Consider the following 23,345-nt stretch of genomic DNA (forward strand, 5'->3'; position numbering starts at 1 on the left):
ACTCTCCAATGGGCTCTGACGTGTTTTTCTAAATGAAATCTGCTGTTTTCTGCAGAGGATCCAGTGTGTATGTTCAAACACACGCCACCTGCACCTCACTCTGTGCTCAAGTTCCTGCAGGATGTCTTTGCTAGCCGAGAGACCGCCGACATCTTCTATCGCACCGACATGATGGTGATGATAGACATCGCCGTCCGACAAATTTCCGACCTGTCTCCCGGAGACAAGGTGAGACTCTCAGCAGCTGACGCAGCACCGAGATGCAGGCAGGAGGGTTTTGTTGGATATTTATAGTTCTGTATAGTTCTGATGGAAACAGTAGAGGAAGCTGGAAAATAAGCTTTTTATTTCAGCTTTTTTGATGTTTAATTTGTGTCACATGAAACCAAACTAAAAACAATTTTACCAAAGAAAAATTAAGTGAGAAATGTCTTCAATTCTAGTATCATCAAGGTTCCAATACTACAAAGAGCCACTAGAGGGAGCAATTTTCACCTTGGTCAAAGGAGCCAATGACAAATGTATTTAAAGAAGCTACATATTTTCCATTTTAACTGTTTTATTCATTAAAATATGAGAAAAATAAGACTTGATCAATAGGAAAAGGAAAGTGTGGAAGGTTTTCTTCACAGTTTTAGTTTGTTTATGCAGAAATATTAATCATCATCTTAAGGATTCACAGAAATGACTCTTGTTTGTAAAAGTTGAGTATGTTATGCTGAACATGGCTTTTTCTCAATTTTGAATATTTGAACAAAAGAGTTTTGAGTAAAAATATGTTCAAAGTAATTTATATTTGGTGGTAAAATAGTTGATTCCTGAAAGTCACACAGCCACAAAGTCTTTAATTGAAATCTTTTTGCATACTATATGAAGTAGTGTTGAATATATTCCATTTTATCACTTACATGGTAACATTTGTTTTCAAATCAATTAAAAAATACTTTATTGATCCCAGTGGGAAATAAAATTGATCTTTATTAATGTGCATGTCTCCTTAAAATAAATAAATTGAACTGAATCGTCTCTTTTCTTCCTCCTGAAGCTGCGGATGGAGTACCTCTCCCTCATGCACTCCATAATGCGCTCCACGGACTACCTGGAGCACCAGCACCGCCTCTCTGACCTGCAGGGGTCGCTCAAGAGGATTCTCAGGGAGGAGGAAGATCCTGGAGAGGACGAAGGGAGCGCCACGGCGAAACAGATGGATAAGCTAATTGTGCAGCAGATCTTCAAGGAGTTCCCACAGATCCACGACAACCAGAACTGACCATATCTGTGTGGTGCACATTCACACGCTGTAGTTTCACTCCCGTCTGCTGAAGGTGGGGTTTGCTGGAAGACCGACGGTTTCTGCACCAGCTGAGGAAAAAAACAACAGGCTCTCCAGGGATGCACTCTGCATGTTTCCACATTTCTCAAGTTAGTTAGTTTAAATAATAGACAATTCTTTAGCGTTTTAAAGGATGTTGAGAATATTAAAAACTCATATTACAGTTAGCCAAAAGTAATTGCCAAGCAGCTCTTGAAATGAATTTAAAAGCAATAAGAGTCTCATATGGACTAACTGCATGTGCTTTGTCAGATAAAATCTACTGCAATCACAGCTGAGTCTTATTCGAACCAAACTAACTTAAACCAAATAGTTTTCAGAGAAAATATCAAGAGACAAATCTGTAGTTTGTTTCAGTGCCAGAGAGAAAACTTTTGCGAGCTTCCCTTCGTAGAGGGACCAAACTACTGTGTGTTACGGAGAGTATTATTTTCTTAAATAATTACTGCACTTCTACCCCTGACTTTTTGTGCCATAAAACCTCTCAATATTTACACTTAAAGCAAATTTACTTCCTGACTTAGAAAGGCAAAGCACACTCATCTCTACAGACCTCATGGCTGAGTTAGCTGCTTCTGCTTCTCTGAACTCTGCTGCATTTGTCTCCTTCTGCTACATTTGGCTTTTGTATCTCTTACAATAATTATTCTGTTTTCCTAAAATGCAAAGCCTTGGAAGACTTAAGAAATCACCCCTTCACATATTTAGATAAAGTGTTCCGAATACAGGCTGTATGTGAGGTATGATGCACTTGTTCAGTTATAATCTTGTGTTCCTGCTGAAAAAATTTCATACTTAAAGACAAATCCGAGGCGTTTTTATGATCTCACTGTGGTTTTTATGTTATTTACCTTGTTTCTTGCATCAATGTTGTGACTGATGTCCTTGTTTTTCACATATTGTTGTTGCTGGTCCTCCTCCAATAGAAACGCTTCTTCACTTTCTCTAAAATCCATATCTGAGCATTAATTTCTTTGACTAATGGTGTATTTGTTTACAATATGTGTAAAGTTTATGTTTGAGTGATAAACATCTTTATGATTGGCAATGTCTGCAAAAACGCTGCAACCGTGTAATGAAACTAATAAAGCTATATTTTAACAGTGTTTTTGTCTGTTGTGATGGTCAGGAGCAAATAATTCAAACAATAGGACAATAACAATGAAGATGATTTAATAATAAACTGTCAGAATAACTTCAGTATCAAATAAGGCAATCATCTTCCATTTTATTATCTGTTTGCCTCACACTCAGGCCCACTGAATTTATTGTATACATTAAATAAAATATAATAAATACATTGCTAAAATACAGAGCAATTGTTCCCAATGAAGATTTGACAAAAAAAGTTAAGTTATAAAATTAAACACAACAGTTCAAAACATGGCAAAATAACACAATACTCTGTATATAATCAAATATATCTAAAATATATGTCAAATACAGTATAATAATTGTAAAGAAAACACACAGCTGATCTGATCCTAAGACACACCACAGTTACAGATAACTGAAAAACTTTTAGTGGTTACTATAGTAACTATTAGTGGTTACTATAGTAACCACCAACCGTCAGGAAGAGGAAGAAAACACAACGAATGGCAGTAAAAAGTCAGGAGAAAATAACTTGTTGACTAAACAAAATACATTAGAAGAATAAATAAACCGGTTTTGATCAACTTTACCGTTATGATAATGTAATAAATACAAACAAAAAATACGTATTTGTATATTCTGTATGTTTACTGCTGCTATGATTATTGGTTAAGTTCTTTGTTTTTTTTAAATAAATAATATATTATAAATATATAATGAGAAGTAATATTAAATATAAAAAAATACATTTATCTACATTGTAAGACAGCTGAAAGTTTCCACCCGGACAATACAGATGTTGGTACCAAATGGTTGTGTCACAGTTAAAGCATTCCGGCTAAAGTGGGTTAAAGGTCCTTCAGACCGCAGTGACAGCAGGAGCCCTTCATCGGTTCTCTCAGAGGGAAAGTAGAGCAGGTGAGGTGTTGTCTGGACTTTATAATTGTCTCTCATTGTGTCCCCGTGTCTCATCTAAGCCTCCCGCAGCGACATTTTGTCGTGTTTTTGTCACTGTCTCTCTCTGCAGAGCGGGAAGTAAAAATGGCCAAACAGCCGCAGCCGATCAGCCCGATGAAGAACTTCTTCGCTGGAGGTTTCGGAGGCGTTTGCCTGGTTTTCGCCGGGCATCCGCTGGACACCATCAAAGTAAACACTGCTAAATGTTGTGTCTGGGTTTGTCACCGCTTTACCTGGGGAAACGATCAACAAAGAGCATCCGGGTTCAGCAGAGCCTGACTATAAACACAAAACAGGCTGCAGCGTCTCAGTCCTGCAAACCTTTGACCCAGATTCAAGATGCCGCATGATTTCTGCTGCTCAGATAGAAAGGTCGCATGAAAAGTGGGATGTGACCAGATCAACACCTTGAGCTGGCCAAGCCTGAAACCTCATTCAGTCTCATACATTAATTATGTGGGAGTTTGACTGAATTTAACAAAAGGCAGATTAATTCAGATTCCTTGAAGTGGATTTGATCAGAATTTCGCGACTGAATAAGTGCTCACTAAGTTCATCACTTAAAGTTTTTAATGTTGGTGGAATAGGGTACAAAAAACAGTGTTTGTAGCTGATGAAGACTGTCTAAAGGTCACACATTTACAAAATTAAAAAAGACTTGAGATGCATCGTTCAGTTGATAATCAGATTTTTCTGAACATTTCTGCTGATAGGTGCTACAATACTATACACACATAAAATCTCCTTCATCTCCAAGTACAATAAACTCTCACCAGATACTTATTTAGGGACACCTTAACAAGGTGCATGCATAAAGTTTCCTAAGCTTAGCCGTTATAAAACTCTTAGACCTGCAGAAACTAAGAGACTTTTTTTTTGCAATGATACTTTTCTTGTATGATAGAAAAATATGTATTTCTCATCTAACAAAGGGCTGCAGCCTCAGGCACCCGTTTACCAATGCCTTATGTTGTTTACTTGTTTGTTTGTTTTTGTTGTTGTTCTTTGGACAGACACTGAAATGTCAATTTTCCCCCAAGGATTAATAAAGTTCGTTCGTTCGTTCAATTATTCATTCATTCATTCATTCATTCATTCATGTTCTTCTTTCCTCTCAGGTGCGCCTACAAACTCAACCTAAACCAAAACCCGGAGAGAGCCTCTTATATGCTGGAACCTTGGATTGTTTTAAAAAGACTTTAGCCAAAGAGGTTAGCATGCAGACTTATTTTCATTTACCCTTCAAAGCCCAATACAAATTTTTTTTTTTAAACCTGATTTTTGTAATTAAACTGTTATCTAAATGCTTTTACATAACAAAAAAAACCCCCAAATTTTGAAACATCAATAAGATTTTCCAATTTGTTTGTATTGTAATTGATACATTAGGTTTTTGGAGTAATATATGGTAAGACAAAAAAAAAATTCCCCATGGGTTTACATTTTAATAAAAAGAAAAAAAGTAAAATACACTGAGCAACATATCCGATCTCCAGTTACTCTACGCTGTGGAGTTTTTTTAATTCTTCAGATGTATTTTGTTAAACAAGTGTCACAATCTGGGATAAATAAACAATACATTTGATGTCATAGAGTTAATCATTTAGAGCCAGAGTTTTTCAAAAAATAACAATTTGAAACATTCCCTGGTTTACTTTATTTTGTTGGTTTGCTCTCTTATATCAGATATGATACATTGGGTAATTGAGTAATGTTAAAAAAACAGACATTTAAAATTTTTTTAGAATTTGACATTGTAGTGTTAATAAATTATAATAAATTATAATAAATTAGGTGTCCTTACTCCTCATGCTGATGTTTCCTCACAGGGTGTGAAAGGACTCTATAAAGGAATGGCAGCCCCAATAATCGGCGTCACGCCCATGTTTGCCGTCTGTTTCTTTGGGTTCGGACTGGGCAAGAAGCTACAACAGAGGACGCCTGACGATATCCTTACGTAGGTGACTGATTCACCTGAGCTGGTTGTGTTCACTCCACAGCTAGCAGCTCTTCCTCATCTTCTTCTTCTGCTCTCCTCTCAGGTATCCACAGCTGTTTGCTGCTGGGATGTTATCGGGCGTTTTCACCACAGCCATCATGACTCCTGGAGAGCGCATCAAATGTCTCCTACAGGTCCGTTCCTGTTCCTAAGACCTGGATTCAAACCTCGAACATGATGTTAAGTGATGTGGGCTAAAGTAAGGTTTTGTGTGAGTTTCCAGATTCAGGCATCGTCAGGAAAGGTGAAATATGCAGGGCCGATGGACTGCGTTAAGCAGCTGTACAAAGAGTCTGGGATCCGAGGAATTTACAAAGGCACAGCTCTGACCCTCATGAGAGGTTCGTCCTCACTTGGATTACGCTCTGGTTTTATTTCCACATTTATAATATGAAAAGATTTAAAAGATTATAAAAAACCCAGGTTAATTGGGAATTGGGTCGAGCATGGCTGGGATCTGAAACGGGAGTGTCCAGTTTCCGCGGGCGAGGTTCTGAAACTTATCTTTACTTATCTGCAAACTTAGGCTCAGAGTTTCAACTTGTTTGGTTGGAGTGATGGGAGAAACACTCATCTGTCAAGAAGAAATGACAGCTCTGTTTCAGTTTATAGCTTAATAATTTAAACACAACACATCTCTGCAGCTACTGCTCTGGATTTGAGGCTGAATTAGCAACTTATGGACAATGTGGTCCAGCAAAAACCCATCTAAGCAGCTCAGTCCTCAGAAACTGTGACATTGTGTCAGAGTAACAATCCTCAGAGTGCAGTTTGGACCTTGGATCTTTGGAGGCCTCTTATCTTTATCGCATGCTTTGAATAACACCAGCCACCACTGTTAAATCAGCTATTTGTCCCATAAAGTTGCATTAGCAACTTCCCGAGTTGCTGGTAGGTCTGTCACAATAACTAGTTTTGCTGGATGATAAATTGTAAAGATTGTTGTTTTGAGACAATTTCCAAGTTGTATATTGATAACAGCTTAATAATACACGTTCATCCTCTCAAAAACCAATAAACTTTAATTTTGTAAAGAAAGCTCAACACTGGAACTGGAGGATATTTAAAAATTAAAAATCAAATGCAACAATCAAAAACAATAAGTAAAACAAAACTAGAAAAAACACACACAGAGTTGAAACTATAAATAAAATGGATTAAAAAGTCTCTGTAAACAAAATTTTCCTTCAAATTTTTGGAAGTTATTGAGCTCATTTTAATTTATCAAGAGATCAATTTGTTCATTGATTATTGCGACAGGCTTGATTGTTTGCATGTATTCCAGCCGTTTGATTTAATACAGATTCATGCAGATAAACTGAGGATCCAGTTATTTTATTGAAAAAGTGAAAATTCACTCAGTGATCAATTTTGAGACTTAGTTAGCTTAGTTGAAAATTACAACATCACATAAGACCAAAGACCAATAAAGAAGATTTTTAAAATATAAATTGTATGTTTTGGGGGAAGACTGCAGCCTTAATGAAATAAATGCTTAAAATACATTTCTGACCGTAAAGAATTTAACTCTTTGAACTGATTTACTCAAACTGCCTTCTTGAGGATATTCAGATTTATTGAAATGCACTTATGTCACTATTAGATTATGTCATAAATAACTTGCTTTTAAAATAGTGATTTGACTGTAAGGTGATTGGAAAATCATATCAGAGAGTTTTAGGGTTATGTTACTCTCTTTTTTGCTTTTTTTCCCCCCAGATGTCCCAGCGAGCGGCATGTACTTCATGTCTTACGAGTGGCTGAAGAACCTCCTCACACCTGCAGGGAAAAGGTGAGGACTTCCTCTTCCTCTTCCTCACAGGAAGTTCTCCGGGCAGAAAGACGAGCTGTCTTCTCTCCGCAGCCACAACGAGCTCAGCATCCCCAGCGTTCTGTTCGCCGGAGGGATGGCCGGGATCTTCAACTGGGCCGTTGCGATCCCCCCCGACGTCCTCAAGTCTCGCTTCCAAACAGGTTTTCTTCTTCAAACGTAACATTCAGACGTTCTTCTCTTTCAGAATATGAATGTTATCCGTTCAGATGGCTGTCCTCTGTGCTCATGCCCACATCGAACTTCAGTATGACATATAATATAACATTGAATTTTCTATTACATCTTTTTTTCTTAAGAAATAATGCAAAACTCACATTTTGCATGTTTTTATTCTTCCATTTGGGTCTCAACTGCTTCTAAAAACAGGCCAAAAAAACATCTAGCTGTTTTCTAGTTGATGTTTTTTGGTATCTGCTGTTTCAAAACCTTCCCGATTGAGAAGTCATAATCGATGGACACTGCTCTGTTACCTGGCAACCCCAGCCCAGCCGAGCCCGGCCCAGCTCAGCCCAGCCAGCCTGGGCCCAGCCCGGGACGGTCCATGTTTGATTTACTGGGAAATCTCGTTTTATTGTTGATCGGACAGCATTCCTACTCTCTGGAAAACTAGAGAATTAGATTATGGAAAATATGGAAGAAGAAAACAGAGTGAGGGAATTTGTTTTCTCAGAATATTCAAGTATCCAGATTATCCAGGTGCTTAATGTTGCTTCTATTCATCCACTTAGACTCAGTTTATTTTTGTTTTAGGTTGGATACAATTATCAAAATTATTTCTATTTTCTTTCAAAACATAAACATTTGTCATATTTTAGTTTACCTCATCCCTGTTATAGAATTAGAGTACTATCACAGGGGATTATTAATAACAGTAGTAAATGTTATAAAAGTGAAATCAAATTGTCTTTTTCTTTTTTTTTTAATAAATTTATATTGTTTTTTCTCTCCAAAATGTGGTGCTGGAAAAGTTTGAAAGCATACCTTGAAAATGCTTGAATTTTATTTATTGAGGGGAAAAGCTGCCTCTATAATAAAAACCCAGCTGTTTATTTCAGAGGAATCTCACGCCGCATCACGGCGAACCTCAAATCTCTCCCCCTCTCTCCCTCCGTCAGCTCCTGAAGGAAAGTATCCCAACGGTTTCAGAGACGTTCTGCGGGAACTGGTCCGAGAGGAAGGCATCGGCTCTCTGTACAAAGGCTTCAACGCCGTCATGCTCAGAGCTTTCCCTGCAAACGCAGTGAGTCTCCATGCTTTGATCTTCAGCTTAATAAAGCTGTAAAAAAGGCTTCAAGCAGCTGGATGAACATCTGGAGATGTAGAAGGTCATGAAAAGACAAAGTCGTGGACATGTAGGCAGTCACTTGTTGGATAATTCAAATGTTGGTGATGAATTTAGGTTGAAGTCTGGTTTTCAGATTAGTGCAGTGAAGCACAGAGAGGCTTTGAACGTCTTTATTAATATTTGTTTGGTTGTAAAACAGCTGCTGTACGGAAGAACATTAGAGCGGATAATTTCCTCAGGAATTAATATTATTACAGCTAAACCTGTAAAAATATGTATCACTAGCTGGTGCTATTTGCCTAAGTCGTCCTTTAAAGTAATTTTCTTTGCTCTATCAGTAGTCTGCAGTAAGGAAATATTGTCTTATCATAATAATCTACGTTTCTTAAAATTATCCACCAGTACAAAGTCACTAAATCTTATTGTGATTTAATCAAGGGTCATAATCTGTCATGTCTTTTTTAAGTTTGCTCATATTTTTACCTACAAAAATAATTATAAAGTTTAAAAAAAATCTTTATAATCAAGGCTGCAGAAGTGTTTTAATCCCAGAGCTCGGAAATACATTCAGGAGTGGTATGTCGTAAAAAAAACTTGTTATAATGAGAAACTTTCTTGTTTTAATAAGTTTTCTAGTTTTAACAAGATAAAGCTTCTGAATTTGAGGCTTTGCCTCTGCAATAAAAATGCGTTTATTTTTAAACATTTGTTTTTGTAGAAGTCTCTGTTTGAGCCACATTGATCCAGTGATTATATTGAACCATCTTGGTTTAATCAACATAAGCAACAAAGTTATTGATTAATCTAATAAATATGTCACAAATCAGAGTTTTTAGGAATATTTCCCCATTTTTAATTACACACTTTCATAGTTTGATGTCTAAAGCTGTGAACATAAATTACTTTTGTCAACATTTAAACGTTTTCAGAAAAACGTGTTTTCTGCTTGAGACGTAAAAACAAGTTTAATACAAATTTTAGGGTCATCCTAGGACAGAGCTAGCCTTCTTAATGGGCTTATTTAAGATCTATATAGAAATGCTTGGCACACTAAGCTGTTAGTATAACCACTCTGAATAATAAAAAAAAAAAAAAAAAAAAGAAGAAAAAGGCTTTAAAAAGTAACTGGAACAACAGAGTGTAAGTCGAGGTCTAGAAAACTCAGAAAAATGCTTCAGTGTTTGAGACATAAAAACAGAAACTCCTGCGTTTAACCACATTTATGCCCATTTTATCGAGCATTACTGACATGTTGGTTGATGTTTTTTGTCATTGCTCTGAACAAACTGTGTCTTTCCTCCTGCTCCTTAGGCCTGCTTCCTGGGATTCGAGTTGGCGATGAAGTTTCTGAACTGGTTAGCTCCGAACCTGTGATGTCGCCCCCCGAGGGGTTTCCTCTGGGAACGCCAGGAATAATCTCTCTCTCACACAGAGAGAATCATGTGAAGCGAAGAGATTTTTATCAGATTTCCAGTAAATTACTTGATTGTTTTTGTTGGTGCTGCAGAGGAACGGTGCAGACCTGCTGAGGCGACGGCTCGACTCAAACGGTGCCGCTTCACACGCATAAACAGAGACAGTTCGAATGTTCTCGCTCCTTTCAGTCTCTGTTGTTTTATTGTTTTGTTTGTTTTTTTAACTAGAAAGGGAGTGAAACGAACATGTGGTGCCTTACTTCTTCTTAGCTGCAGGTAGCAGGGGAACGTTTCAGGTGTGTCTTGGTGTCTGCCAGCGCCTTCAGTCTGCCACACGTCTCCTTCACTCTGTCAACACTTCACGCCGTCTGTCTAATGTGAAAATGTGATGGCAACTACAATAAGAATGAATGAATGAATGAATGAATGAAAATAACATGTCAGCATGTAAAGAAGCTATAAAACAGATCCATCTTTAAGAAAACCCATAGTGCTGCTGCTTCTTTCTACACATTTGTCTCCTTGTTTGAAGCCAGAGTAAAAAAAATCTCATCACACAAGCTTCCTAAACAGTCTTTTAAAAAAGTTTTAATCTGCTGTGATGCGAATAAGACAAATAAAATTTCTTTATTAGTTTTCTAAAAGGTAAAAAAGTGTAAATGCTTAAATTTGGGGGTAATATTTAGAAAAAAATATAAAAAATTAAAATTTGCATCACATATTCTTTTTAAAGAATAGTTTTAAAAATCTTCAATGGATTTGTTTTATTTTAGACTCCAAACCTTCAGCTCTTAATAACTATAGAGTTAAAATGCTATAAAAAATAAAAAAGTGATCTTTATGGAATTATTTTATTGAATTTTCACAACAGGATGAGAAAATATATTTTTTAGATTTTTTTTTCTGTTTATTAGTTTAGGAACTGTTATATTTTTTTGTATAATTTTCCTAAAATATCAACATAGGAGAAAACATGCTAATCCTACTCTTTCTTTACTTTATTTTAAAATCTAAAAACAGAAATTGTAGCTTTTAAAAAAAAATCACATTACCTACAGAAGATATTTATATAAAAAACATTTTTTTCAAAAGGTTATGTAATATTTGCAGCTTTAAATGAGTTTAATTCTGCAGAACTGGGAGACAAAAATCAAAAATAGCCTTTTGATTGTAAAGGTTGCAGACTTTTACCTTAAAGCTGTAGTATGTAACTTTTATTAAAGCATATTATTTTACATTTTTGTTCAAACAATATGTTGAAAAAGTAAGAAATGAAACATAATCTGTGAAAATATCAAGCTCTTCTGCCTCCTCACAGTCTGCAACAATGCACCGCTCAAAAACAACCAATCAGAGGAGAGTCATAGTGCTGTCAATCATCCATGGGTATGCGCTGCTTAATGTGCTAATGGCAGAGAAGCAACTGACTGTATCAGGAAAACCGTTTATCCATTGTCATCAGTGGTGATGCTAACTAGCTTTAGTGTTCACGACAGGCTAGGTTGAGGTGAACCCGCTGTAGCGCAGCAGAGAGAATGTGGGAGGGTCTGAGTAACGCACACATGAGGATGATTGAGAGCGCTAAGATCCTCCTACTGGCTCTGATTGGTGTTGACCAAGTTGCAGGTTTTTTAGCAGGCAGAGGAGCTTGATTATTTTACTCACATTCTGCTGTCACAACTTAATGACAGTTTTAACAAATGCTTAAATAAACAAAAAAAAAAAAGTTTATATAAACTTAGGTACTGCCGCTTTAAATGATGGCTGTCCTCAGCGTTGGTCTCCTGCCAGCTTCAGATGCTCCAACCCGGCAGATTAAAACGGTCCAACTATCTGCTCAGCGGGTCAAAGTTCTGCAGAGGCCCGATAAGGAGCCACCAGGTGAGTTGAACCAGGAAATGAACTAAAACATGCTGGACACCGACCGACTGACTCTGGACAGTCTAATTTTGAAGGTTTGGTCATAGATCTCTTATTCTACTGGCATTTTTGTCTTTTAAGGAAATGTGTTTAAAGTTTGTAAAAATGATGTGAAACATCTTGAATTTAATTTCACTCTTTTAGCTTTCGTTTTCGATTGCTTCCTGTGATAATTTAGCACAAAAACTTAAGTGTTTCAATTATTTTTATTATTTTATTTGAAAAGAAAAACATAAAAGACAGAGAGAGAGAAGCCACTTTAGGAAGAAATAGTTTTTCTGAGTTCCTCTTAAAATAATTTTGCATTTCTTTCTTAAAATCTTGCTGAGCTATAAATCTGTGAAGGTGGCATTAATTATCTTTTGTGTCTTTTAATAATTTTTTAACCATTTCTGCCAGGCTGGAATAATTATGAAGCTTAAAACTTCATTTTTGAAATCAAGGATTAGCTGCACAAGTTTGAGTTTATCCATGATTCTTTCTTTTATCCACTCAGGGTCAAAATATGCATAAAGACTCAAATATATACAAATGTTTTGCAACTTGTGGGTACTGTAGACTTGTCCAAAAAGCTACAAGTATTTATATTTCAGCTGCTGGATTATAATCTGAATAAATAAAACAAGTATAGTGGCCAGTTTATTGAAAGCAGCATTTTCACATTTAGGAAGATTAGTCAAATTAAAATGTTTGTGTGAATGTTTTCCAGCCTGCTGGTGGAAAAGTTGCTTCAGCTGCTTTATTTTCTCTCCAGTCTGACATTAAAGTTTGTCTTCATTAATTCATAGCAGTTTAAGGGATTTCAGAGGAGCAGTGGCGACATTAAAGTATGCGATTAATCTAAAAAGTGTAATGCGTTAATATTACATAATGCTGATTAATCGCATTACTAATTCACACATTATCTATTTTGACTCTCTCTCCTGCGGAGGGTCACCTTGGTCTTGTAAAAAACAAAAATGCGAGTGAAAAGATGAGTGAGGAGAGTCGGACTGCTGTAATCAAATTTCGCTTTAAAATCGTCACGATGAACATTTGGATAAAATCAAGGTAAGATGCAGCGTAGTTTTTGTAACGATAAATTAATCTTCCACCAAAGTACAACCAGTTTGTAGTCCACATTCCTAAATTACGTTTCAAACAACATTCTTCCTTTCCTGAATATGAAAACCTGGAAAACTAATATATTTGCTTTTTTATTTTCATCTTTTGAAAACATGTAGATTTTTACATTTCTAGCTTCCAAAGTTAAGCACAGCAACTAATCACAACGCTAGAGTCTGATTAATCAGAATTTTTTTAAATCATTTGACAGCACTAATATATATATTTTACATTTATGTCTTGATTGAAGTGATGCCTCTGTATGAACTGAACATGAGTCTCTGGGCCCCTGTGGCCCCCGTGGCCCTCTTTGGGACCGCCACTGATCAAATTACAGATCCAATCACTTCAGGAAGTTTCTATCAGAAACATCCTGACGATTCAGCGCAACCAGAATGAAAAGGTTCCCCGATCATGATGCTGTCTCCTGATCAGAACTTCTCATTATCATGCTAGTGAAAGTTGAAAGTTGTCGGGTCAAATAAATCTGTCTTCCATCTTTGGAGCTAATTTCCAAAATCCCAAAACGGAAAGTTTGGCTTTTGGTTCATCTGTACAGATATTCTGTTTTCAAATCTCTTTCCGATGTCATTTTATAGTTACTGGGCCGCCATCAGAACCAGAACAAACCTTCACTGGGGTCAAGGAGGGGTCTGTGTTTCCACCCAGTTTTCGGACGTTTTTGATATTTTTAGAAATCTTAGAATGGCTGCTCTCTTCTGCATCCAGCCTGGGTGGAGATAAACTGATGTGAAAGCTCCAGATTTTCAACAATCCTTCTGTGTTCAAAGACAGTTTTTTTTTTTTTTTTTTTGCCTTCGCAGTCAGGAGGTTAGGAAGAGTCTTGTGATTCCTTCATTATTTAGCCATTCCCTCCCAAACCCCACATGGTGGATGTCAGGGCTGAAAGCTGGGTGTTACAACTTTATTTTTAAAAATTATATAACAACTTAGAGGTAAGAAAGCGGCTTTTTTTTTTTTTTTTTTTTTTGACCAAAGATACATTTTTAAATATTTCAGCTAGAATAATAGGACCAATGCCAGATGAAAGTGTAGCTTTCCAAGCTAATTTAAAAGCATAATGCTACACTGTTAGCTTAACAATGGCTGACAGGTCAAACCACTTAGGTGTTTAAAGATGCAGAAACTATTTTACTTTTCATTTTATTAATTTCTAAAACATGACATTGGTGATCTATTGACCTCCATCTGTATCTGCAGGTCATTGTTACTGCAGTTCTCTAAAATCCCTTTAAAAGCATTTAATCCAAAGACTTCATCAACAAACACAACATATCCACAGTAATTATTTACTTAAAGCAAGATTTACATTGGGCTGAAAAGTTACTTGCAAATTAGTTTTGTTTTATTTCAAGTGGGCAAAGATTTTTGCACTAGAAACTAGATCAAAAATAATCTAAGATTTTGTACTTTTGCAGTGAAACAAAGGACATCTGATTTACTTACAAGGTTTTCATTCAGCATCGTTTGTGGTGAGCACATGAGGGTATTTTAAATAAAAATTTGAGAACTCCACAAACTAAGGATTTCGATATGCTGAAGCAAAATGTGTGATCTCTTTAGGAAATGTTCATACTTGCACTTAAAAAACAACTTCATATCTAGAAATCTTAGTCTGCAAAAAATGCAAATGTGTTGATTTTTTTGTGTGACTGCTGCTGACATCTTTAAAGTTTTGAGGCGCATTCATTTTCTGTTCGATTTTATTTACTTTTATAAATCACTTGGTGTCATTTAAGCAGTTAAAAGCGCAGCTCTTTTCCAAATCATGAAGTTCTGACACATAATCCATTGAACAGCCTTTAATTACAGATGATGCGGGCAGCGCTGGTCGATATTTGCCGGCAGGCTGTGCTAAATAAAGGAATCGATAAAGTGCAGAGATTTAGAGGAGGAGGAGTCACTGGTTTCTGTGCTGATGGTTCAAACCTGCTGACATATTTCAGCAGGTTGAGCTCTGAGGAGATTAACTTCTGCTAGAAGTTTTTATTTTTTATTTGCCCAGGTGTCGAACCAGCGCAGCCTTTGACCCGCCGCTGCAATCATGAGTAACGTGGAGATCCCGGCCGGCCTGAAGGAGCTGCTCCAGGGCTACACGGTGGAGGTGCTGCGCCGCAGGCCTCCCAACCTGGTGGAGTTCGCCGTGCAGCATTTCTCACGAATCCTGGAGAAACAAAAGAACGAGCAGCAAGCCAGGAAGAACAGCAGCAAGCCCGCCGCCAAGGAGGTCACGCTTGAGACGGCGTCAAACAAATCTACCGAAAACGACGAAGATGAGGAGGTGAAGGAGGCTCCCAGTGAGTGTCCCACCATCACTTAACAGACGCTGTGGTTGTGTGGAATAGTCAAAGTTTGCTACATTAACCTTTTGCCCTCTCTTCAGAGGCCAGGACTGGGAGAAGTCGCAGAGTCGCAGGTCAGTGAACAGCAGCGGTGTTTATCAACTTTTCCAGGCCTGTCACCATGGCAACTTTGCCTGGACGATAAATTGTCCCGGAACTTATTGCGATAAACGATAATATTGTTTTGAGACCATTTTCAAGTAATGTACTAGTAATAATGGCATAAAAATATAAGAAGACATTCTCAATGATCAATAAACTTTAAATTCTAATCGACATTTAAACACTGGAGCAGATAAACAACAAATATAATGAATCATGAAACAACATGTAAACAACATGTCATGTAAACAACATTTTCTATCAAAAACAGCTTTAGTTGAGACCAAAACACCAGACTGATGACTTTTATCAATCAGTTGTCTGTAAAAAGAGAGAGAAAGGAGAAAAACGATAAATCAAGCAAATGAAACTTTTCTTTTCATTTATTATGCGATTAATTGGTTTATTGTTTATTACGACTGACCTAACTATTCCTGAATTCATGTTTGTGATTTTTGAATTCATTTTTTTTACTCTGTTGATGCAAGTGCAGTTTCCAGGTTTTGTGTTTTGAAGCAAATTTTAATTTTTCATGCATTTTTTCTATTCCTTTTAAACTGAACGGAGCGATCTGAGCCATTCAGCAGTTTCTGTGATATTGACTCTCATTCTAATTGCATTTTTTTAATACATTATAATTTGACTTTAGATGTTTTATGTTCTCTGATGTTGAAACCCCTTAAAATGGTTTATTGCTTTGTGTTAGTAGGGATAATGTGCAACAAAAAAAAAAGAAAAGATGATTTGCACCAGATTTAGCTTATTCTTATTTCCATTTCACGACATCATCTTCTACTAAATTACAACGTTATGTCTTGTAAATGTACCAGTTTGCATATATGGGATAGAAAAATAGACCTTTTAATAACTTTGTATGACTTATTAAAGTTACATTTCCAAAACTGGAGAATAAGGGGTTTAAAAATAATAAAAATGATTAAACAGCTGATTTGTATCTTGAGGACTGAAGATGGAAAATGTATTTATTTTAAGAAATAGGTTTGTAAATATTGACTCTTTGAGAAATCTTTAAAGAATATTTCTTGTATATTTTCAACCCTGATAGAAAAATTTAGTTGTAAGTGACAGAAAATAAAAATTAATCTGAATCAATGTCGCTGCCAATTCCTTACACCCTCAGACATAAATTATATTCTCCACATTAAATTTGCACATGTGGGTGAAAAAAAAATCATCTTTTTGTGGTGGTGGGGACTAAAACAGGAGCATTTAAAGGGTTAGAAATTAAATTTCTTAGTCTGGCAGTCGTTGTTTTACTCGTACAGCATTTTAGGGTCACAATATGAGGAAACTGGTTCTCCAGAGTTTCTCCTAATTGTTTGATTGACGCCAGTGATCAGTAGACAGGCTGTATTAATAAAATACCTGTTTATTTTCTCTGACAGTCTTAAAAAAAAACAAAAATTTTTTGTGACTTATGAGGAGGACAAAACGTCAAAAACAAGCATGTCTGTTCCTCTGCAGTTTGTGCAGAAGCTTATGACCCCGATGACGATGCGGACGACAACACCGAGCCGCAGGTCGTGCATCCCAAGACAGAAGAGCAGCGCCAACGGCTTCAGGACGCGTGCAAAGACATTCTGCTGTTCAAGACTCTGGAGAAGGTAAGCATAAAAATAAACTGAGATCAGCGTTCACATCTGTATTGCAAATGGCTCAGAGAGGATTTGATTAAAGGCTAAACAAGCTGAGGCAACACCCATGTGAGGTAAACGTGACATTTTCTCCTAAACATGTCAGAGCCAGGTGTTACTAAATCACTGTTGCAGGTTAAAAATCTTTTGAAGACTCATTTCATATGGTTGGGAAAGAGTGAAGAGGATTGTGAAGATCTATTCAAACAGCAGCAGCAACAAACATTTTAAAGATCTCCGGCTGTTCAGAAGAGATTTTTTTCATTTTTAAACCACAGGGTGTAAATGTGGCTTACTGTATGATCTGGACTTACTGTAAAACCCAGTGATGGAGAAAACAAAGTTTTTCCTTCCTCTGAACTCACTCGCTGTTATTATTAATATATTAAAACACTTTAAAAGTGACCATCAGTCTTTATCCTGCTTGTGTGTCTATTTTTGAGGCCTCATGTTGTCGAAGACTCCTCGCATTTTAGCATTTAAGAGAGAAACACCATCTTAGATAAGGCTTGGCAGTAAAAATTGCAGAAACACTTTTTTACGTTTTGCTTATTGTCCATCAGGAACAATTCTCTGAAGTTCTGGACGCCATGTTTGAGGTTTTGGTCAAACCTCAGGACCACATCATCGACCAGGGAGACGACGGGGATAATTTCTACGTCATAGACAAGTGAGTAAGAGGTTTTAAAATATATATATTTGACATGCATAAATTTGAATGCTTGGATATTAATGTTGACATAAATTTTCAAAAATTCAGACTTTAATCTCAGAATTGTGATTTTTTCCCCCCCAGAATCAAAATTTTTTAAAGTAGTTTATGCAATATTAGGCAAATTTAGTCTTAAAACTCAAATTTACCAATCACTACACCTTTACAAATCCTACAACAAGGAAGAAACAGTTATGTGATTATTTTCAAAATAATACTAACACCATAATTGACGTACACCTAAGCATGCTTGGATATTAATGTTGATATGGATGGAAACACAATTAGAAGTCAGAATTCTGTGGAAAAAAAATCAGAATTCTGAATAGAAATATTTTCAGAATTCTGAGAAAAAGTCAGAATTTTGAAAAAAAAAATCTAAATTCTGAGGAAAAAAAACCTGAATTCCGAGAATAAAAGATCTGATTTTTGAGAATTCTGAGAGAAAAAAAAAATTTGAGAGAAAAATCTAAATTCTGAGAAAAAAATATCAGAATTCTGAGAAAAATGGCCCAAATTCTGAGCAAAAAGTCAAAATAAAAAAAAATAAATTCTGAGAAAAAAAATGAATTCCGAAAATAAAAGATCTGATTTCTGAGAAAAAATATCAGAATTCTGAGAAAAGAAGTCAGAATTTTGTTGGAGACTTTTTGGTGGCACTAATCCTCTTCCGTACTGCTTTCTTCTCATCCCAGAGGTGTGTACGACATCTTCGTGGCGAAGGACGGCGTGAACGTGTGTGTGGGGAAGTACAACAACAAGGGCAGCTTTGGGGAGCTGGCCCTCATGTACAACACGCCGCGAGCCGCCACCATCGTAGCGACAGAGGAGGGCGCTCTGTGGGGCCTGGTGAGTGAACCGCGCCGCCTCGGTCTGATGGAGGCACCTGATGCTCCGTTACACACGAGGCTGTTTCTGACCCGACAGGATCGAGCCACGTTTCACAGGCTGATTGTGAAAAACAACGCCAAGAAGAGGAGGACGTACGAGGCCTTCATCGAGTGTGTGCCTCTCCTGAACTGTCTCGAGGTTTGTCGCTAGCAAACAATCTTCCCATAAAGATGCATCAACAAATTTATCAGGCATAAATGATGTCCTCCTCCTTCACCTCAGCTCTCTGAGAGGATGAAGATTGTTGATGTTTTAGGGGCGCGAACGTTCAGCAATGGAGATCGCATCATAGCACAGGTACAACAAACATTTTACCAAGTACTCTGGTCTGGTTTTGTATCGCAACTATTACACCTGAAATAAGACAAAACTAACTTACAAGTAATATTTCTGCAAGATCTAGGAGCTTGTTTTAAGTCAATAATTCCTTAATATTGATGATAAAGTTCTAGATCCACTAGCAGATTATTTCACTGATAACAAGGGAAAAATCTCTTATTATCAGTTAAATAATCTGTCAGTGAAACTAGCACTTTTTCACCACTACTAAGGACTTACTGACTTAAAACAAGCTCCTCTATGTTGCAGAAAAGTTACCTGTAAGGTAGTTTTGTCTTATTTCCAAGTGTAGTAATTTATTTGCATTACAAAACTAGACCCAAGAATTTTGGTGAGATTTTGTGTTTTAAATCGGTTTCAATATTTTAAATACCTTTATGACAGATTGTCCTCCTTTACTGCAGGGCGACAAAGCTGACTGTTTCTACATTGTGGAATCAGGGGAGGTGAAGATACTGATCAAAACCAAAGTAACTACATTTTTCCATATTTATCTTCAGTCTGCTTTGAGGACAAGCAGTCCTGCAGCCTGACGTGTTTCTGTGTTTCCTGCAGACGAAGGCGGGGAAGCAGGACAACACAGAGGTGGAAGTGGCTCGTTGCTCCAGGGGGCAATACTTTGGAGAGCTGGCGCTAGTCACCAACAAACCCCGCGCAGCGTCCGTCTACGCTGTGGGAGAAACCAAATGTTTAGGTTCGTTAAACACCAAACATCTATTTTATCATAATAGGTAGGATGCTTGTAAACCTGGATTGTTTCTAGAGATTTTAGTTTCTGAGTGAAAATCCAGTCCAATAAATTCATTTTCAGGAGGAAATTTTGAGATTGTACCTCTAATCTTCTACGCAAAACAAAAACTGAGGAGGCAAATTATTGTGCTTTAGAATATATATGTAAATATTTAAGATTCAAGCTCATCGTTAGTGAAAGTTTTTAATTTGTAAACCAAAATGAAATCCGATGCTCCACAAAAGAAACTGGTAGATATCTGCATCTTTTCTTTACATGGTGGAGTTTTAACCGAATCTCTAAATGAAACGTTGCGTCTTCATTTCTGAATTAAACTGTTTTTAGTGAAATCTCAAAACTGTCATTTCTTTTTATTGAACCTTCTAATTCTACGTACTGACATTTCTATTATTCTTTTATTGCTTCATTTCAATCACATACTTATTTATTTACCTTGCTGTGCACAAACATGCATACTTCTTGAACTTTATATTTGAACTTTAGTCACATTTTGACCACTTTTCAGAGTATTTTAGTGGGATGTTATGGGATGTACCAACACAAAGTGCCACATAATTGTGAAGTTTTCCACATTTTGGAACAAAAAATAAAAATTAAAACAAAGTTTGACATACCCCGCACATAAATACATTGAGTGTAGATCTGTGTGATTTAACCTCAGTATGAATTCACTTTTCTTTGCTGAGGAATGCAGCAAACAGGTCAAGGATTAAGTTGGAGGGACGTCAAGTTATAAAACATTATCCTTAGTTTTTAAATTAGGTTCCCTGGCCACATGAACCAAAATGAAACCTTTAGGCGAGGAAAACGTTTGATGAAATCAGATTGTCTCCATGGTGAAGCAGGCAGGTGGGATTCGTTTTCCTCTGCAGAAACAGGAGAGCTGGTCTTAGTGGATAGAAAACTGAGCAACTCTGGAAGAAAACCTGCAAAAAAAAGATACTTGAGATTTTAGATGGCATGTTAGAATGGTCCAGTCAAAGTCCAGACCCGAATCTAATTACAGAACCTAAGCCAAGACTCCAAAATGCATCTTTACAGACTCTCATCATTCAATCTGTTCAGAAATGCTCTAGTAGAGACGAAACCAAAATAAAATAATATGAGTTTTATCTGTAAAATATTTTTGTACTACTTTGTGTTGGTTTATCACATATGATCCCATTAATGTGAACGTTTTCAAGACTGTTCTAGACCGGGGTTATTTTTGTGTTTGCATTTGATTTTAAACAGCTTCCCTTTCAGTTTGTCACAGAGCAAACGTTGTTGGCTGAATGTCATCCATAAAACTGGGAGGGGGAAAAACGTCCGACAAATCAAAATCAATCTGTTTCGTCAAGGTCAAAATCTGTTCTAGATTTTGACCTTCCATCCGGACCAAGCGCTCTCACCGCAAAGCCAGGCGCAGTCGTGTCACAACGCGTGTCAAAAAATAAAACATCTCAATCACAGAAACACAAAAACAGAGAAATGTTTTCACCTGGATTCTCCCGTTTTCATTAAATAACACCAGATTTACTCCTTATAATCAGGTTTTTCTGTTGCTTGTTTTATAATTGGAAAATAAATATCACATAAGCATATTCAGAGTTGGGTAGTAACCAGGTACATTTACTCAATTACATTTACTTGAGTGACTTTTTGGTAAAAAATGTACTTTTAGAAGTATTTGTATTTTGTTATTTTACTTGAGTAATTTTATTATGAAGTATCTCTACTCTTACTTGAGTAAATTTTCTACCCACCGAATGAAGAACAAACATCTTTAAACCAAAGTCAACAGATAAAGACACACACCTGCAGTTCAAATTTTATAATTATTTTATTGAAAGAAACTACTGTAATTTGAAAACATTTCTTTTTTCCTGATTTTGTCATTTTGTGTTACTTATATGAATTATTGTCATTAAAATACCCAAATTTCCACTTAACTTTATATTTCTGTTAAGTGTTATGTAATTTTTAATTATTAAATTATTGATAATTTCATCAGTTACTCAGTACTTCAATAGACTTTTTTACCAAATACTGTTTTTTAGTCTTAATTCAGTAATTTCTTGGATGGCTACTTTTTACTTTTACTTTATTAAAATATGTTAAAGTAGTGGTGCTTTTACTGAAGTATAATCTTTGGCTACTCTGCCCGCCTGTGAACATATCCAGAGTTGGGTTCAATTACATTTACTTGAGTAACTTTTCTGTAAAAATGTACTTTTAGGAGTATTTCTACTGCACTGTACTTTTCACCTGTACTTCAGTGATTTCGGTCGTTAAAACTGAAATTGTCTTTCAGTGATCGACATCCAGGCCTTTGAGCGCCTGCTGGGTCCCTGCATGGACATCATGAAGCGGAACATCTCCCAGTACGAGGACCAGCTGGTGGCGCTGTTCGGCTCCAGTGACGATTTGAAACACTAGGACTGGACCCGAACCAGCGAGTGACATGACGTGACGTAGCCGCTTTCTGACCCCTCTGAGGCGCATTTAGTGCACAAACTGTTCCCCTTTAGTCTCTCTGTGTGTGAATCTATTAAGATAATGTTTTACCGTCGAAATAAAACATAGCATGAAAACCACGGCTGTGAGGCTGGGCTTTATTTAAAATATTTACACTTGAATTCGTCCATTTCTTACGCTAGATCAGCCTTTGAAACAAATATTTAAGCAAGTTATTTGGGATATTCTTCATGGCACTTTCCATAAAAATATAGTCATCTCGGTTGTTTAAAGTTTTTTTTTTTTTTTTTTACCAATCTGACACAAAGTAATATTTAATATCTAAACTTTCCTTTGTAAATCAGTTCCAACATGTAGGACTATATGCTACGTTGTTTAATGTTTATATTTAATCAAACCAAAACAAGGAGAAAATGTTAAACTGTGATGAGCAATTTAACATTTGATGACTTTAAAAACTTTTAGAAAATTCATGCCTTGAAACATTACAAAAGCAAATAACTTATCACTAGGAAACCCTTTACACCAGTGTTTGTCAAAATGGGGGGCAGCGGCCCGCTGGGGGCCGCCAGGAGGCTCTGTGAGGGCCTCAGGATGTTGGATGAGAGGAAAAAAAGCAAGAATTAAAAAATATCTCATAATTTTTGCTTCCTGTGTTTTTCAAATATTTAAAAAAATAAAGTTAAAATTTATTTAAATATTTTTGATTCTCATTTTCTGATTGGCTGCCAGTCAAACTGATGAAGCTGCTTTTCTCCTTAAGATTGTTTAGCAACCAAGAAATGGAAAAGTTTCTGACAAGACAAAAAAAAATTAGAACTGTGGGAATAAAATAAACTTTGATATGATTAATATAAAATATTGTATTTTTCTATATAATCAAGAGGGGATTGTGATGAAGAAATTATATTACCATGATAATAAAGTCATAATATATTGTCTGATAAAAAATTTCCACTACAAACCTAATGGCCAACTAAAATCCAAAGCTATGAGGCAGAATTTATGCTGAATACATGTAATAATTATTGAATAGTGAATAAAAAATATTGAAAAAGTTTGTTCCTTTACATATTTTGTAGCATTGTTTGCTGGTTTGCACAGACAATAACAAAATATAAAATAAACACACA

General features: G+C 36.4%; 2 protein-coding genes across 7 annotated transcripts in view; both read left to right on the forward strand.

Moving 5' to 3' along the window:
- nckipsd (NCK interacting protein with SH3 domain) overlaps positions 1 to 2,439 on the forward strand; it is an 11,886-nt gene extending 9,447 nt beyond the window's left edge. Inside the window, exons 12-13 of the mRNA XM_032549352.1 lie at positions 56 to 228; positions 1,046 to 2,439. Coding sequence (XP_032405243.1) covers positions 56 to 228; positions 1,046 to 1,270 — 398 coding nt within the window. The 3' untranslated portion in view covers positions 1,271 to 2,439. The remainder of the gene's footprint in view (positions 1 to 55; positions 229 to 1,045) is intronic.
- Positions 2,440 to 3,216: 777 nt separating this feature from the next.
- Positions 3,217 to 22,331, forward strand: slc25a20 (solute carrier family 25 member 20). 6 transcript variants are annotated; one of them, XM_032549360.1, is made up of 18 exons: positions 3,217 to 3,346; positions 3,456 to 3,574; positions 4,504 to 4,596; positions 5,215 to 5,342; positions 5,428 to 5,518; positions 5,608 to 5,725; positions 7,104 to 7,176; positions 14,812 to 14,814; positions 15,013 to 15,260; positions 15,347 to 15,379; positions 16,893 to 17,032; positions 17,626 to 17,732; positions 18,470 to 18,623; positions 18,702 to 18,803; positions 18,888 to 18,962; positions 19,409 to 19,474; positions 19,560 to 19,698; positions 22,049 to 22,331. In XM_032549360.1, the coding sequence occupies exons 2-18, from the start codon at positions 3,470 to 3,472 to the stop codon at positions 22,171 to 22,173; spliced, it is 1,800 nt and encodes a 599-aa protein (XP_032405251.1). In that variant the 5' UTR covers positions 3,217 to 3,346; positions 3,456 to 3,469; the 3' UTR covers positions 22,174 to 22,331. The 6 variants fall into 6 exon arrangements, with proteins under 6 accessions (XP_032405251.1, XP_032405249.1, XP_032405250.1 ...); XM_032549357.1 differs by lacking the exons at positions 3,217 to 3,346; positions 3,456 to 3,574; positions 4,504 to 4,596; ... (3 more) ...; positions 7,104 to 7,176; positions 14,812 to 14,814 and adding an exon at positions 11,712 to 11,799 and having other exon boundaries at positions 14,969 to 15,260; XM_032549353.1 differs by lacking the exons at positions 3,217 to 3,346; positions 3,456 to 3,574; positions 4,504 to 4,596; ... (3 more) ...; positions 7,104 to 7,176; positions 14,812 to 14,814 and adding an exon at positions 11,746 to 11,873 and having other exon boundaries at positions 14,969 to 15,260.
- Positions 22,332 to 23,345: the final 1,014 nt, after the last annotated feature.

This window comes from Xiphophorus hellerii, chromosome 20 (genome assembly GCF_003331165.1).
Source record: "Xiphophorus hellerii strain 12219 chromosome 20, Xiphophorus_hellerii-4.1, whole genome shotgun sequence".
NCBI classification, from domain to species: Eukaryota; Metazoa; Chordata; class Actinopteri; order Cyprinodontiformes; family Poeciliidae; genus Xiphophorus; species Xiphophorus hellerii.

What these genes read in the sequence shown, in the direction of transcription:
- slc25a20 (XM_032549360.1), top strand. Translation starts at nt 3,470, where the DNA reads ATGGCCAAACAGCCGCAGCCGATCAGCCCGATGAAGAACTTCTTCGCT. An exon ending in ACGCCTGACGATATCCTTAC is followed by an intron (nt 5,343 to 5,427) that starts GTAGGTGACTGA and finishes CTCTCCTCTCAG; the next exon opens with GTATCCACAGCTGTTTGCTG. An exon ending in GCATCAAATGTCTCCTACAG is followed by an intron (nt 5,519 to 5,607) that starts GTCCGTTCCTGT and finishes GTGAGTTTCCAG; the next exon opens with ATTCAGGCATCGTCAGGAAA.